This window comes from Zonotrichia albicollis, chromosome Z (assembly GCF_047830755.1).
Source record: "Zonotrichia albicollis isolate bZonAlb1 chromosome Z, bZonAlb1.hap1, whole genome shotgun sequence".
NCBI classification, from domain to species: domain Eukaryota; kingdom Metazoa; phylum Chordata; class Aves; order Passeriformes; family Passerellidae; genus Zonotrichia; species Zonotrichia albicollis.
Window position 1 is genome coordinate 13,115,374 of NC_133860.1, and position 13,239 is coordinate 13,128,612.

General features: G+C 39.2%; 1 protein-coding gene across 17 annotated transcripts in view; it reads left to right on the top strand.

Moving 5' to 3' along the window:
* The window catches only part of CELF4 (CUGBP Elav-like family member 4), a 713,618-nt gene that overhangs the window by 84,234 nt on the left and 616,145 nt on the right, over positions 1 to 13,239 (top strand). For all 17 annotated transcript variants that reach the window (XR_012578161.1, XR_012578162.1, XM_074532918.1 and 14 more), the window contains exon 2: positions 6,890 to 6,972. Coding sequence is in view for 15 of the 17 variants with exons in the window: in XM_074532918.1 (XP_074389019.1) it covers positions 6,890 to 6,972 (83 nt within the window). In the remaining 2 variants the exon portion in view is untranslated. The remainder of the gene's footprint in view (positions 1 to 6,889; positions 6,973 to 13,239) is intronic.

Consider the following 13,239-nt stretch of genomic DNA (forward strand, 5'->3'; position numbering starts at 1 on the left):
TATCTTTTTCTCTAAACAGTTAGTGTTCAGTTGTTGTGCAGCAGGGGAGATGGAGAAAAAGAAAGTTCTAGCCAAGTGAATGTTCTTTACCAGCAAAGATGTTAACTTTTGTCAGAAGGTAGTTAATCACTGAGAGAGAAACAGATGAAGAAATTGGATAAAACATTTCCAGTTCCAAAAGTCTTTATTGATTGTGTCTCCCTCAAGAAAATTCAGCTCAATCTCTGAAACCCTCAAGTGATTAAACCTTGGGCAGTCCACTGTAGACAGAGCAAATGAGAATTGTTTCAAACCCAGACATGTAGAGCTAGGATAGTTAAAGCGAAAAAAGATTTCTTTTTCACTTTGAAATCCTTGCTGGGAGACGTAACCTGAGATGTTGATTTTAAGGCAAGAGTTTTCTTAAGTATCATGATCTTTCTCTATATAACAGATCTCTGAATTTTGAAGCAATGAACTTCTTTTTTTTTCAGAGAAGTAGCTCTCTTAAAACACCAACTTAGAGTCTGGAAAATGGGGCACAGGTCTCTGGTCCACCACAGATAACTCGTATATCTTGGTCTAATTTTTTCAATGGCAATTAGGGCATAGTGAAATTGAGGCATCACTGAATGAGATGCTCAGACCTGTGACCAGTTGAGAATTCCTACATTTTTTTCCCAGTAATATAAACTTTTTGGTCTCAAACCAGTTTCTCTAGAAGACTATAGCTCTTCTTGAGCTGGAGTGTGACCACTAGCCTGTGACCCAAGGTATACAGAATTACTTGCCTTCTCCATTTTCAATACACAACCTGAGGGTCTTGAAGAGTTGTGTTTGGATTGCAGTTTGTTTTCTGAAAGTCCATAGTGGTTTGCTGGTTTCTCTGCTTTGGGGTTTTAGGCTGTGAGGTACACTAAAGATGGTAGAGGGAAAAGTAGACATTATCAACTGATCTGTGTTCTTTCTTCTGTTACAGAAGGCTCTCTTGTTCACTAGGTCATGTGCTGTGAAGGATTCTAGCATAACACAACACAGGAAGGCCAATTAAGGAAATCCTCACTGTTAACTAATACATTTGTAACTAAAAGCAAGAAGGTATTTGACTCAAAGAAGAAAAACCAACTGACAGCCTTGTTGAAATTTTATCTTTTTTTGGGCAATGATTCTGATTTTAGTTACACTCACAAGTATTGGAAAGGCTGTAGTTTCAGAAGTTATCACCTGTCAGCCAAGCTGTGATAACTGGTTGAGTGCATACGCTATAGTCACAAAAGTTTGTGAATTAAAAATTGGCTTAGATCACTCAAGCCAGCCTTCTCAATCCCTAGGGTTATCCTAACTGTTCTGGATTATTGTGGCTGAGGTGAGCATCTGGGACAAGAACTGTCCCAAGAGAGGCAAACCATTAGGGTTCAAATCCCCAATGTAATATCACCACTTAGTTCCAACTTTCCTGCTTATCCACCTTCTGCTAGACCAAGGCACCAAGCCTCATCCAACCTGGCCTTGAACATTTCCAAGGATGAGGCATCTGCAACCTCCTTGGGCAACCTGCTACAGCACCTCATCACCTTCACAGTAAAAAATTTCTTCCTAATATCTGATCTAACTCTACCCTCTTTAAGTTTTAAGCCTTCTTTCCCCTTGTTCTATCACTTCATGGCCTTGTAAAAAGTCCCTCTCCAGCTCACTTGCAGCTCCTTAAGTTAGATGTCCCCAGAGCTTTCTTTTTCCCAAGCTCAACAAACTCAACTCTCTCAAGTTGTCCTTACAAAAAAGGTGCCTCAGGCCCTCTGATCATCTCTGTGGTCTCTTCTGGACTCTCTCCAACAGCTTCACATCCTTCATAAGTTTGTGACTCCAGAAATGAGAGTCCACTCCAAGTAGACAACAGTAGACTAGAGGGGGAAATCACCTCCCTCAACTTGATGGACACAGTTCTTTTGCTGCAGCCCAGGACATGGTTGTCTTTCTGGACTGTCAGTGTGCAATGCTGAGATCAACCAACATTCCCCAGTCCTTCTTGGCAGAGCTTATGTCAACGCATTCTCTGTCAGGTCTGTATTTGTGCTTGAGTTTGTCCCAAAATGGGTAAAAGACTTGGCATTTGGTGTTGTTGAACTTCACAAAGTTTGCATGGGACCCCTTTCCAAGACTGTCAAGATCCCTCTGGATGGCATTCCTTCCCTCCAGAGGATGGACTGCTCCACAAAACAAGCTCCTGTTTCAAGGTAAACCTATTGAAGGTACACTGAAACCCAGTGTCCATGCTGCCAGCAGATATATAGCAGCACGAGTTCAAAAACCAAATCCTGAGAAACAAGCACTATTTGTCATTGTTCTCCACTTGGACATCGAGCCATTGGCAGCAACCCTTTGAGTGTGACTATCCAGCCAATTCCACTAGCCCATCCCTGAAATAGATTTTTCTCTATTTTAGAGACAAGGATGTTTTCTGAGACAGTGTCAAATGCTTTTCACAAATCCAGGTAGATGGTGCCAGTTGCTTTCCCCTTTTCCACCAGTGTTACAATCCGGTTGTAGAAGGCCCACGAGTTTGCCAGGCACAATTTGCCATTTGGGAAGCCATTTTGACTGTCACATCCTTATGTTCCATGTAGCTTCTTGTTCAGAAGGCTCTGCTCCATGATCTTACCCAAAGGGGCTTGTAGTTGTCTGGCTCTTTCTAGTTTCTCTTTTGAAAATAGGGATTTTTTCCTCTTTTCCAATTAGTGGGTACCTTGCTGGTCTTCCAAACGTGAGGGACAGGGGCTTAACCACTTCACCTGCCAGTTCCCTCTGGACCCATGGATTCATCTCATCAGATTCCATGGACCTGTGCATTTTGAGGTTCCTTAGATGGTCTCAGACCTGATCTGCTAAAGTGGGATGTTGTCCATTCTCCCAGGTTCTGCATTTGCCTTCTTCAGCTCAGGCTGTGAGACTGGCTTTCAGTTTTCAGTATTATTTTGTTCAGTTCACAGTGTGTCTCCTGACAGTTTTGCCTCCAAGGCTTGTGCAGAATCTTCTGAAGACTTGCTATGAAGTTGAAGTTGCCATAACCACAATCATTTTCCATCTGTATCTCATACAATTATTATTTGCACTATTGAATTCTCTGGAGATAAAATTAAAGTAGAGCCTTTGTAATTTCTTTTCCATCTCAAGCTTTTGTTTTTGTTTCCCACCATGTCTTTAACAATCCTGTTTCCCAGGAGACAGCTTGATATGTCCTCATGCTTCCAAGAGACTGGAGTTCAATAGGTTAACAGGCAGGTGGGATTTTCCAGATGTTTATGTGCTTGCCCAAAAACCTGTTTGCTGGTAGCAAATGAACAGCTGGAAATACACAATGCAAACACAGCCTTTTTTAGCTGATTGACATATGTCTGGAATGCATGAAAAAAATAGAATAGAAATTAGAAGCAGTTTGGGCCAAGCCCTTCATTGTCAAATAGTCAATTAAATTTTTTTGTTCAAATTCTGATATAATTCACAAACACTGCACTGACTGAGTCATTACCTCCCATATAAGTGGAGGATAGAAATAATGCATTGCTTTCACACCACCTTTACTTAAGAGATATGTTGAGAAATGTTCATTATACTGCTGAACATGGGCAATTCAAAGGGGATGGATGGTGCAAATGTTTTGTAATAGAATATGAAGCCTTCCACCCAGAAGTCATGTTCACACCCAGACCAAACTGCTGATGGCAAGTGAGCAGTTAAGCTGAGCTACTTAGGAGTCTACTATGAAAAATCTTTTTTTTTTTCCCAGTGAAATAAGTGATTCTGTACACAATCATGAGGTTCAGCAGGGAAAATTGATTGTTCTAAAATTTTGTTCCATCTGGGAAATCAAAAGGTGAAAAGAAGAAAAAATATCATATTAAAAAAAAAAACACCTTTTTTTTTCCCCATTTTCTTTTCTCTGGAAAAAAAATAAAAAACAACATAGCTGCTACATATGAAAATATTTCAAGACTCAGTTGTTTAGGATGCTGTATTCCATAGTGTTAATCTGAGTGTCTAGTGTTGTATTTTCTAAGCAACATTCTCCAGGAAGGAAGAGCCCTTTGGAGGGATCATATGGAGGAACACTGAAAGTGGTAGCCTAGGAAAAGTAACACCTGAAAGAGGTTCTCATTCCTGTAAACATCATAGTACAAAGCAGAAATCAATTTTGGTTTCGGGGAGGCAGGCAGGATGGTGCAAGAAAGGGCATTTCCTTTCATCCTAATGCACAAGAAATTCTTGCAGGATGGAGTAATAGGTAAATATTGTTTTATAAAAGTTCTCGTGTTTTTGAAAAAATTCATTATTTTAGCTGATGGCTAATGCTGCATATGTGCCTTACAGAGCAATCTTGTGGTAAGGAAAGGGAAGACAAAAATTCCCCATGAGCTGTCCTTTTCAAGTTCAGGTTTGGGGCCTGCTACGAACATTAATCTCTATTTCATTTGGCCACTGCTGGGATGGAACTTCTTATGGTCTCTAAGAAACCAAGCCTTACTTTAAATAAACAAGATATTATTTTTCATAGACATATTACTTTTACCCAACATGTGTGGGATAGATTGTAATTCATGTGCATGATATATGAATGAAAAGGGAAAAAGAAGCACTTCCACAGAGGATACATTCTGTCTCTGGAAAACAGGAGGGTTTTTTTATCTGATCATATGAGAGTGTAGATTTCTTTTCAATTTCAAAGTCTTTTAGTTCATAGCAGTGTGTTTGTTATATCAGTGATGATTGGATGCATTCTGAGTACTGATTTGGGAAGTTTGGTATTTTTACCACTTTTGAAACAGCTTTGGGGAGAACTTAGTGGAGGTTTCTCCCTGGTGTGAACTTGCGTCCACGCACACACAGAGGGTGGATTTTGGGTGGAAAATGCCCACTTTGATAGAAGAGCTGTCTCTGGCTTACTCATCCTGAATTACAGTCGTGGTACTATAGGAGTAGGACATTGTTACCCTGAACTGTCATCGTGGCAATCACAATGAGGAGAAAAATATAGCTATCATTATGAGAGCTTTACACTGCATAGTTTATCTCTATAACAGTGTGCTATGATGTGCCTAATTAGACTGTATCAGCTGCTCTGCTGCTAAAGGGAGACTTTCTTATTGTATCTAGTAAACAGAGAGCTCTCAGCCTGTGATTTAGCACTGAAATTAAATGTAAGCATAGTTTCCCATTTGATTATCAGGCTATGGGTGACTTTTAAGGATCCTTTCCAATCCATTATTTCTGCTAGCTGTAAACACTTTGCCACAGTTTCTTCCTCTTCTTTGGTGGATACAGACTGAAATCTCACCCATTTAAAGTTAGAGAGGGGAACAAATCAAAATAATTCCAAGTATGCAAACTTTTGATGATGTTCAGTCTCCTTTTTTGACTGTTACCTTCTGCATCTGAATCTCAGTTATTGAGACATAATGAATGTGATTGCTTTGAACAAACAGAAAGTAAGAAGACCCCCAGAAACTAATACAGGATAAGAAATAGTGAAAAAATAGTTCCTTTTCTTCTTTTTCATGCCATATTATAGCTTCATTGCGAGAGGAGTACAGTGACTTCCACAGGACAATCTCTAATAAAAAAATGTAAATTTATAGAAAAAAGATCTTATTTTCTTTAATGTACTTATCCATTAAAAGCATGTAAAAGTGTGTGTTTCTTCAGTGATACTCTCTAAGGAAAAAAATTGGAAAAAAGTGAGCATTGCATGGACAAAGTGGCACTCAAAGCTGAAAAGAAGTTTACAGTCTACTGTTTACTCACCTGTTACGTACTTTATACATTCTTGGGGAGAAGGGGGGTGGGTGAAAATGAAGTTGTGGGACCTGTTTGTTTCTTTGGTAGTCTCTCCATACTTGTGTTCCTCTAGAAGAACATTCTCAGTTTGAGGGACATGCTGCCTGAACCTTGAAAGTTGTGATACCTCCATTTCAAGGAGCTGGAGACATTCTGTAGTAATTTCAGAGAAAATGTCTTCTGCATAACAAGCATATTTTTTGCTGCAGGAACTGGCAGGTTTTCAGTATACTGCAGTAAGAAGAAATAATTTGATCACATCAGACACACAAATGGAGTAAGATATTGCAACATTTTTACCAGAAGGGAAGCATAGAGGTGGGGAAGGAAAACACAGCAGGGCTCTGCTTTGACAGGGCTTTAGGCTTTGTAGTTGATAAGTTAATCTTTGGAAAAATCAAAGATGTAACCCATCAGTGTATCTCTGAAGTTCAAGTGATCTGTGGGTCAGGGATGTTTTGTAGTGACTGCTTGGGCTCTGGCATGGTTGTGTTTACAACTGGAAGCCAGTGAGTCCTTGCGGCAGCCAGTGCAGGGAGGTGGATTTCTGGTGTGATGCAAAAAGAGCAATGAGTTTTTGGTGCAGGTCAGGCTAAACAACAGAAATTTTCCTCTGCAGTAGGAAGCTCCAAGTCCTTGCATGTCCTTTGCTTAAAGCACCTGGCAGGAAAGAAAGGCGTGAGACCTTTCAGCATGTGGCAGCAAGGGGATTGTTTCCCAGTGCTGCTGCTGGAGCAGGAGTGGGATCCCATGCTCCACCTTGCCATCCTGTGGAACCTTTGAGATCCCTAATCCTGTGCAGCCTAAAATTGTGCAGCCTTCTGTAGCTGAAACATAAGCATGTCTTGAAGGAAAAATAAGCACTCACAGGTACACTGTTGCTCACTGTCCACCAGGGTTCAGAGGAAGCTATGATAGCTTCGTTTCTTGACTTTTACTACTGACACACTAAGGAGAGAATTTTATGATTGATTTACTGGGAATGGGATGATGACAGGAAAGTGGTTTGCTCTATGTCTCAATTTCAGAAGGATCTTCTCCGAAATAGTGCTCTTACAGAGGTTTTTCTTGTTCTTTGCAGGCTGTGCCTTCCTAACATACTGCGAAAGGGAGTCTGCTCTAAAGGCCCAGAGCGCACTGCATGAACAGAAGACACTGCCGGGGGTGAGTCCAGACTGATAACATTTCCTTTTTTTTTTTTTTCTCTTTTCTTTTAAATCTAAAAAATGGGTTACATGGTGTTCTCCTCTCAGATTTGGAAGCAGAAAGTCTCCGTTTGTTTGTATGATTCACTATTTGCATTGTGTTAATAAAACCAAGATACCACCAACCCACCCAAATGGTTCCCATGCACAAAACTAAAAGCTTTTTGCCCTTACTGGGAGTCAGGAAAACAGAAATCAACTGGTTATGGACTGGATTCTGCCAGCCTAACTCAGCTGAGGAGCTGCTTTAGGATTCTGACCACTGCAGAATGTTAGTGGTCCTCACCAGGCGCTTCCTCTCACTACTTCTCTTCTCTGAAGCAAGGTTTGGCAGCAAGAAATCAAGAAACAGATCACATTATTGAGTTATCACGGAATGAAAACATATTCCTGATGACAAAGTGGTTTGACTCAGTTACTTTAGTATTCAAGCAGCTGTAGCAGATTGGAAAGGCGGTGAGACAAGGAGAAAAGAGAGAGAGAGGAAAGACGCACACGAGATAATGAGGAAAATTATTCACATGAGCAAGATCTAAGGTTCAGACAACACAAGCAGAACTAAAAATAGAATCAGCATTATGTGGGGAAGACCTGCCCTGCTGGGATGGGTTTCTAGTTAAGTGGTTACCCGGGGGAGGGAGAGACTATTTAGATTCAGCCAGAGTGCGTGGATTGGGAGCAGCCAAGTGCTCCCGCAGCTGGAATGAAGCTGGTTTCACAAAAACCAGGAGCCAGTGACTACATAACTAAGAGTGGGCTTCTGAGGGCTCCAGGCTGCATCTAAACTGAGAGGAAATCTATCCAAAAGTCTGTCTTTATTAGCTGGTGCTGAATGACTGATTGCTGTGTAGCTATAACCTACCTTTCCACCAGACCTAAGACACATCCCTTGCTCTGTGTTCTGAGGAAAGTGTTGATTCTGCTCTGCTTGTTTCCATCATCCTGGGTCTATTTACCTATCTCTAAACCACCTTGCCAGTATGGAGATGCCCACGCACTTGTTCATCTACATCTATCTTTGCTTAAAAGGCCATACCTTATGCAAATATATACATACTTCATTGCCTAAAAATATTTCTGTCAGCTGACAACTCCCTCTGATTTTTTTTTTCTAGAAACTCCTTAGCAGCAGATTGAAAGTAACTTCAGTCTTGGGAGGGGATCTCAGTTTTTCTTCCTCCTCCCCCTTCCAATATTTTCTTTTTGCTTCTCTCTTTCCTGAATGATAAAACTGGATAGGAAAAAAAAAAGAGAGAGAATATGTTGAATAGGGATGTTTCAGGTAACATTTTAACTGAAATTTTCTGAAATATGCTTGAAATAAAATACATATTTATCTATACTAGAGATGTGATGAATAGAGTGTTGTGTATTTAAAAAAGAATAATTGAAATTTCAGATTTTCCACTGAGACTCCTTGCACTTCTTATTGGGAGGAGGTCATCCACTTGTAAATGGATATCTATCTTCTCTATGAGTTTAAAACCTTATCCTGAAATTGTATGATGATAATATCTTCAAGAACACAGTGGGTCAGTGAGATTGAGGACTCAGGTGTTGGAGAGGGAGGGCAAGTGATGATTTAGAATTTTTTTTTTCCTAAGTTCCTTATATGTTCACCATTCTGATTCTCAATCTCTGTGTTAGAGACTTCAAATCATAAAAGTCTTAAAGTCAAAACTGTTTTCTTGGACAGTGGTAGAATTCAACCAGCTTTTGCATTAGGATTGAGACTTACTTCAAAGTCTGCACCAACTAATTCTAGACTACAGGAAAACAATTTCTTCCTTGGTTTGTGCAATTTCTCTTACATATATTCCATACTGGTCACACTGCCTCTAGGAGGCATTTTTTTTTTTAATTTCCTTGCACACTTTCAGGAGACACATCAGGATCTCATTGAGCTGAGAGCAGTGAATCCTCTGCCTAAAAGAGCAACCAGGTTTCTTAGAGTTCTGAACACTGATTTTCCCATCCCTTTCATTTCCAGTTCTATTTGTCTCAGGATAAAGGTTTGCTTTCCACCAGGGTTTCCAGCAAACCCTCTTCATGCAGCTTTCTGCCAAGTTTCTGAACTCATCCTCTGAATGATGTCACTGTAGTTTATTTAAGGAAACCAGTCTTGTCTCTTGATAAAGTATCATGCCTGGATACTGTTTTATGGTTCCTATCTGAGTAGCAGAGAATTATTTATGACTTACCTGACTGTTCTTGATAACATGCACCAAAAATATCAACCATAGTTCATCACCATAAAATAAGAGGCACTTTTAGGGTCAGGGGTCTAAGTCCTTATTCACATAAGTTCAAAATGAGATGCATATAACATCTTCTCTTGACACTCCACTGTCTGTGACATAAACAGCTCGACCGAGGAGTCATCAAAAACAATTAACAGGCATGGTATAGGAAAAATAAATAGTACTAGACTAAGCCATTCTTTCCCATTCCACAGTAAACTGCACACTTTCCTGCTCTTGCAATATTGCTGCTTGTATTCTTTGCATTGTAAAACACAGAACTGCGTAATTTTTAATAATATGCACATGAATGGTAATGTATGGAAATCATGAGGCATGAGGAGGTTTTGTCCAGATTCAGATGCCTTGCCTCTTAGCTATGTATCACTTTGTTTTTAGTGGAGTGGCTACATGCACATATTTTACAGTAATTACTTTCTGGATGTGCTTTGTACAATGACAGAAATATGTTTCACATATTTCTATGTTATATGTAGGACATAAACTCATCTTGTGGAATAATCAAAAGACTTCCAAGCAGGTATGTGTTGATTAATAAAGTCTTTATGGCACTTTGTTTTTGGGTGGGAAGGAAACATGATACATATTTTGAAGCAACTGGATTGGAATGTAAAACAGAAGACTATCATTTGAATCTTCTTCATCTGAATGAGTAAATTAGGCTCATTTGGAGAGTTTGAAATTGTTTTGCCTAAAATGGAAGGTTAATGTGGCACAGTGTGTAAAGAGCACTTTGTGATTGTCGGACAATTCAAATTCTAGTGTTTACTTGTGATTGTTTATTTTACATATAATAGAGTGGCTGGATGATGAAGTATATTAGTTCTTTAATAATTTATAGAAATGCTTTGATGTTGCAGTAATTACATTAAAGGTCACATATCAAAGGTAATTTGGTTGAGCAGCTGTGATGGTTTCTCAGAAGCAATCAATATTGCTGTCCATGGCGCTGATTTCACCAAGGGGACTGCCAGATTAAAGGAGGCTTATTACCAGACAGACAGACACGGGGGAAATCAAGAACAGATTGGAGAGATGCACTATTCTTTTTCCTCACCTATAATTAACACTGTTCACCATAATCTGTGCTAATCCTTCATAGTGGGAAACCACCTTTTTTTTTTTTTTTTTTAAACTCACATTATAAAAAGCAAATTAAGGCAAGGGGGAGTAATTTGGGGGAGCAGAAGAAAGAAATTAGAGAAAGTAAAAGTTGGCTCACCCCTGGGATTTCTGGTGCTGATATATCCCACAATGATAAGATGCAATATCAAACCACAGGCCATGGTCCTGAGGAAAGCCAGGGGGGTAAAATGATCTAGACAATGACAGAGCAACGTATGGGAGAATTATATCTGCCTGCAGATTTTGTATAATATTATCTATTTGCCCCACAAAGCTCCACAGGAAATGAAATCGGGGAAATAAAATTATGTTTTAAGTGTAGTCATTTTGATTACAAATTATAGTGAAGCGAACTTTTTCTCCCCTTTCTTTTTTCTTTCTCAAGTGAATGGCAGAGGATAATGCTGAGAAATGTAATTACGCTATCAAGATCTACTTTTATTTATAGCACAAATAAACTGAGCTCTTGTATGATAAGCACAGCAGCATTTTTCTTCCCCTAGTTCTTTGTGGCTCTCTCAGGCAACGGGAGAGAACAGTCCATGTACACTTGGTTGGAGGCACTGTCTCTTTGCATAATGTTAAAACCTTCCTGTAAGACTTGCAAAGAATAACTATGAAATTAAGTATGTACGAAACTGTTAACCTCAGCAATCTGCAGGGCTTGTTCAGTCTGGGAAATAGGCTGGGTTTTCTTACTGCATCTATTCCTCTTGAAAGAGACAGTGGTACTACTGGTATGCTAAATTTCTCAGTGCGAACCATAATTAGTTTTCTCCCTAACTGTTCTGATATTCTTTGTCTCCTCTTGCCATCTAGAAAAAATGCATTCTGTTTTATTCATCATATGCAAAAATATGCCTCTTTAACTCTGGAAGACAGGTGAGCTCATAAAACTCATAGTAAACCCATTTTTTAAAGAAACAAAAACTCTCCATCTAATTTCAGGTGCCTACAGTTTAGGGTTTTTTTGTTTATTTTTGTTTTTTGGGTTTTTGTTTCTTTGTTTTGTTTTGTTGGGGGGTTTTTGTTTGTTTGTTTGTTTTCATAAAAAAGGTTTTTCCAACATTACTGGTCATACCTGACTTAAATTTTTATGTGAGGAAAGACACCTGAACATAGGGGAGAGGAGTTTTGTTGGGGGGTTTTGTTTTTTGGTTGTTTGTTTTAATAAAAAAGGTTTTTCCAACATTACTGGTCTTACCTGACTTAAATTTTTATGAGAGGAAAGACACCTGAATATAGAGGGGAGGGCGGAGGGTACCCTGTAAGGTCTGGCCTCTCTTAAATCCATGTCATAAGGCTTAAATGAGACATAAGTATCATGTAGGCTTCAGAAGTCCTGCACGTATAGCATGGATTTCACTGTTTAAGCAGGTCTTGAAATCTTACTGTCTTATTGTTTTTTTTTTTTTAACGTTTCAAAGCTTTTTCCAAAAGCTTGTTAGAAAACCATTAAACCACATATCACCCTGCATGCTGTGTTGTGCCAAAAATGGTATTATATTCCCACAACTTCCCATTTCAAAAGTTTTTCTCTACTGATGTAAATTGCAATTTGGTCAGCAGTGGTAGGCTGGATGGGTTCCATTGATTAAAGTAGCCTGCTGAACACACAGCTTGCTCACCATGCCCTTTAGATTTTGAAAGAAAACACATTTAATTGTTCCCTTGGGAGAAACATGTCTGTTTTCTGAAGTTAAAAATGAAGATGAAAAGGAATAAAACCAGATTTGAGGTAAGAGACTTGGGGAAAAAAAAAAAAAAAAAGAAAAGAGAGAAAAAAAAGCGCCAAAAAACAACAAAAATCCAATCCTTCAGAAATTCTCCAGAAATTCTCCCTTTAAGATTTTTGGATGTCAATGTCATGCTTAAAGTGATATTTATTTTTTACCCCTTGTTTCCTCCTTCTGAGTGACCAGGCAGAAAAAGTCCTTTTGGACCTTGTTTTGGATAAAGCAAGGCAGAGGAAGAGGAAGCTATAGGCACTTTCCATTTGCTAAAAACCCCTGTAGTTTGACAGTGCTGCTCTGTTCACCAGATGAGATGAAACACCTGGGTCCTATCTGCTTGGTAAACATTAAAGTTCCATTTCACTAGTTAAAGATTGGCTTCTGTATCCCTACAAGGCAGCCTCTAGAATTCAAAGTAAACTCTCTCCCTGCTACCCAGTCCAAAGAGCTTTGCAGAGAAAGAGCACAGTGCCAGCATCCTGACAGAGCCAGTGTGTTGGATGCACACTGTTATCTCAGCTGAGACTGGTGTATTCATCACCTTTGTGGTGGCTAACCACACTCAGCCTGAGATGCAAAATGGGAAAAAGGCTTCCCAGTTACGTCTGAGATTTGGTGGCAATTGAAAAATGATGTGCAAGAAAGAAAAAAAAATTATAAAGGTAGCATTGTCTTGTCTTTTTATTTTGACACCTTTTGGATCTCAGAGGATGATTTTCAAGTTATTCAACAAAAGCTTTTGCTGGACCTTCATTTGCTTTATGTGTTATTCAATGACAACTTTTCTCTCTGACGTGTCTGCCATAGGAGGATCAATCTAATTTTATGTACAACTGTAAAGATGAATGATAAGTAGAAAGGATTCAGGCGAGTACAAGCTGAATAAATTATAAAGGGCAAATGATGACAGGACTGGGGGTCCCAAGAGACAGTGATATGATAACAGAAACTAAAGACGAATTTATGATGGATGTAGTTAGCATGTACTGAGGCTGTTAATTCTTCAGGGTAGTTTTACAACTTCTTGTGATTGGAGCAATCAAAGTATTTCATTTTAAAGAGATGCTGTATATTTTCACTTGTCTGTTCTGCATATTTGTATGTATG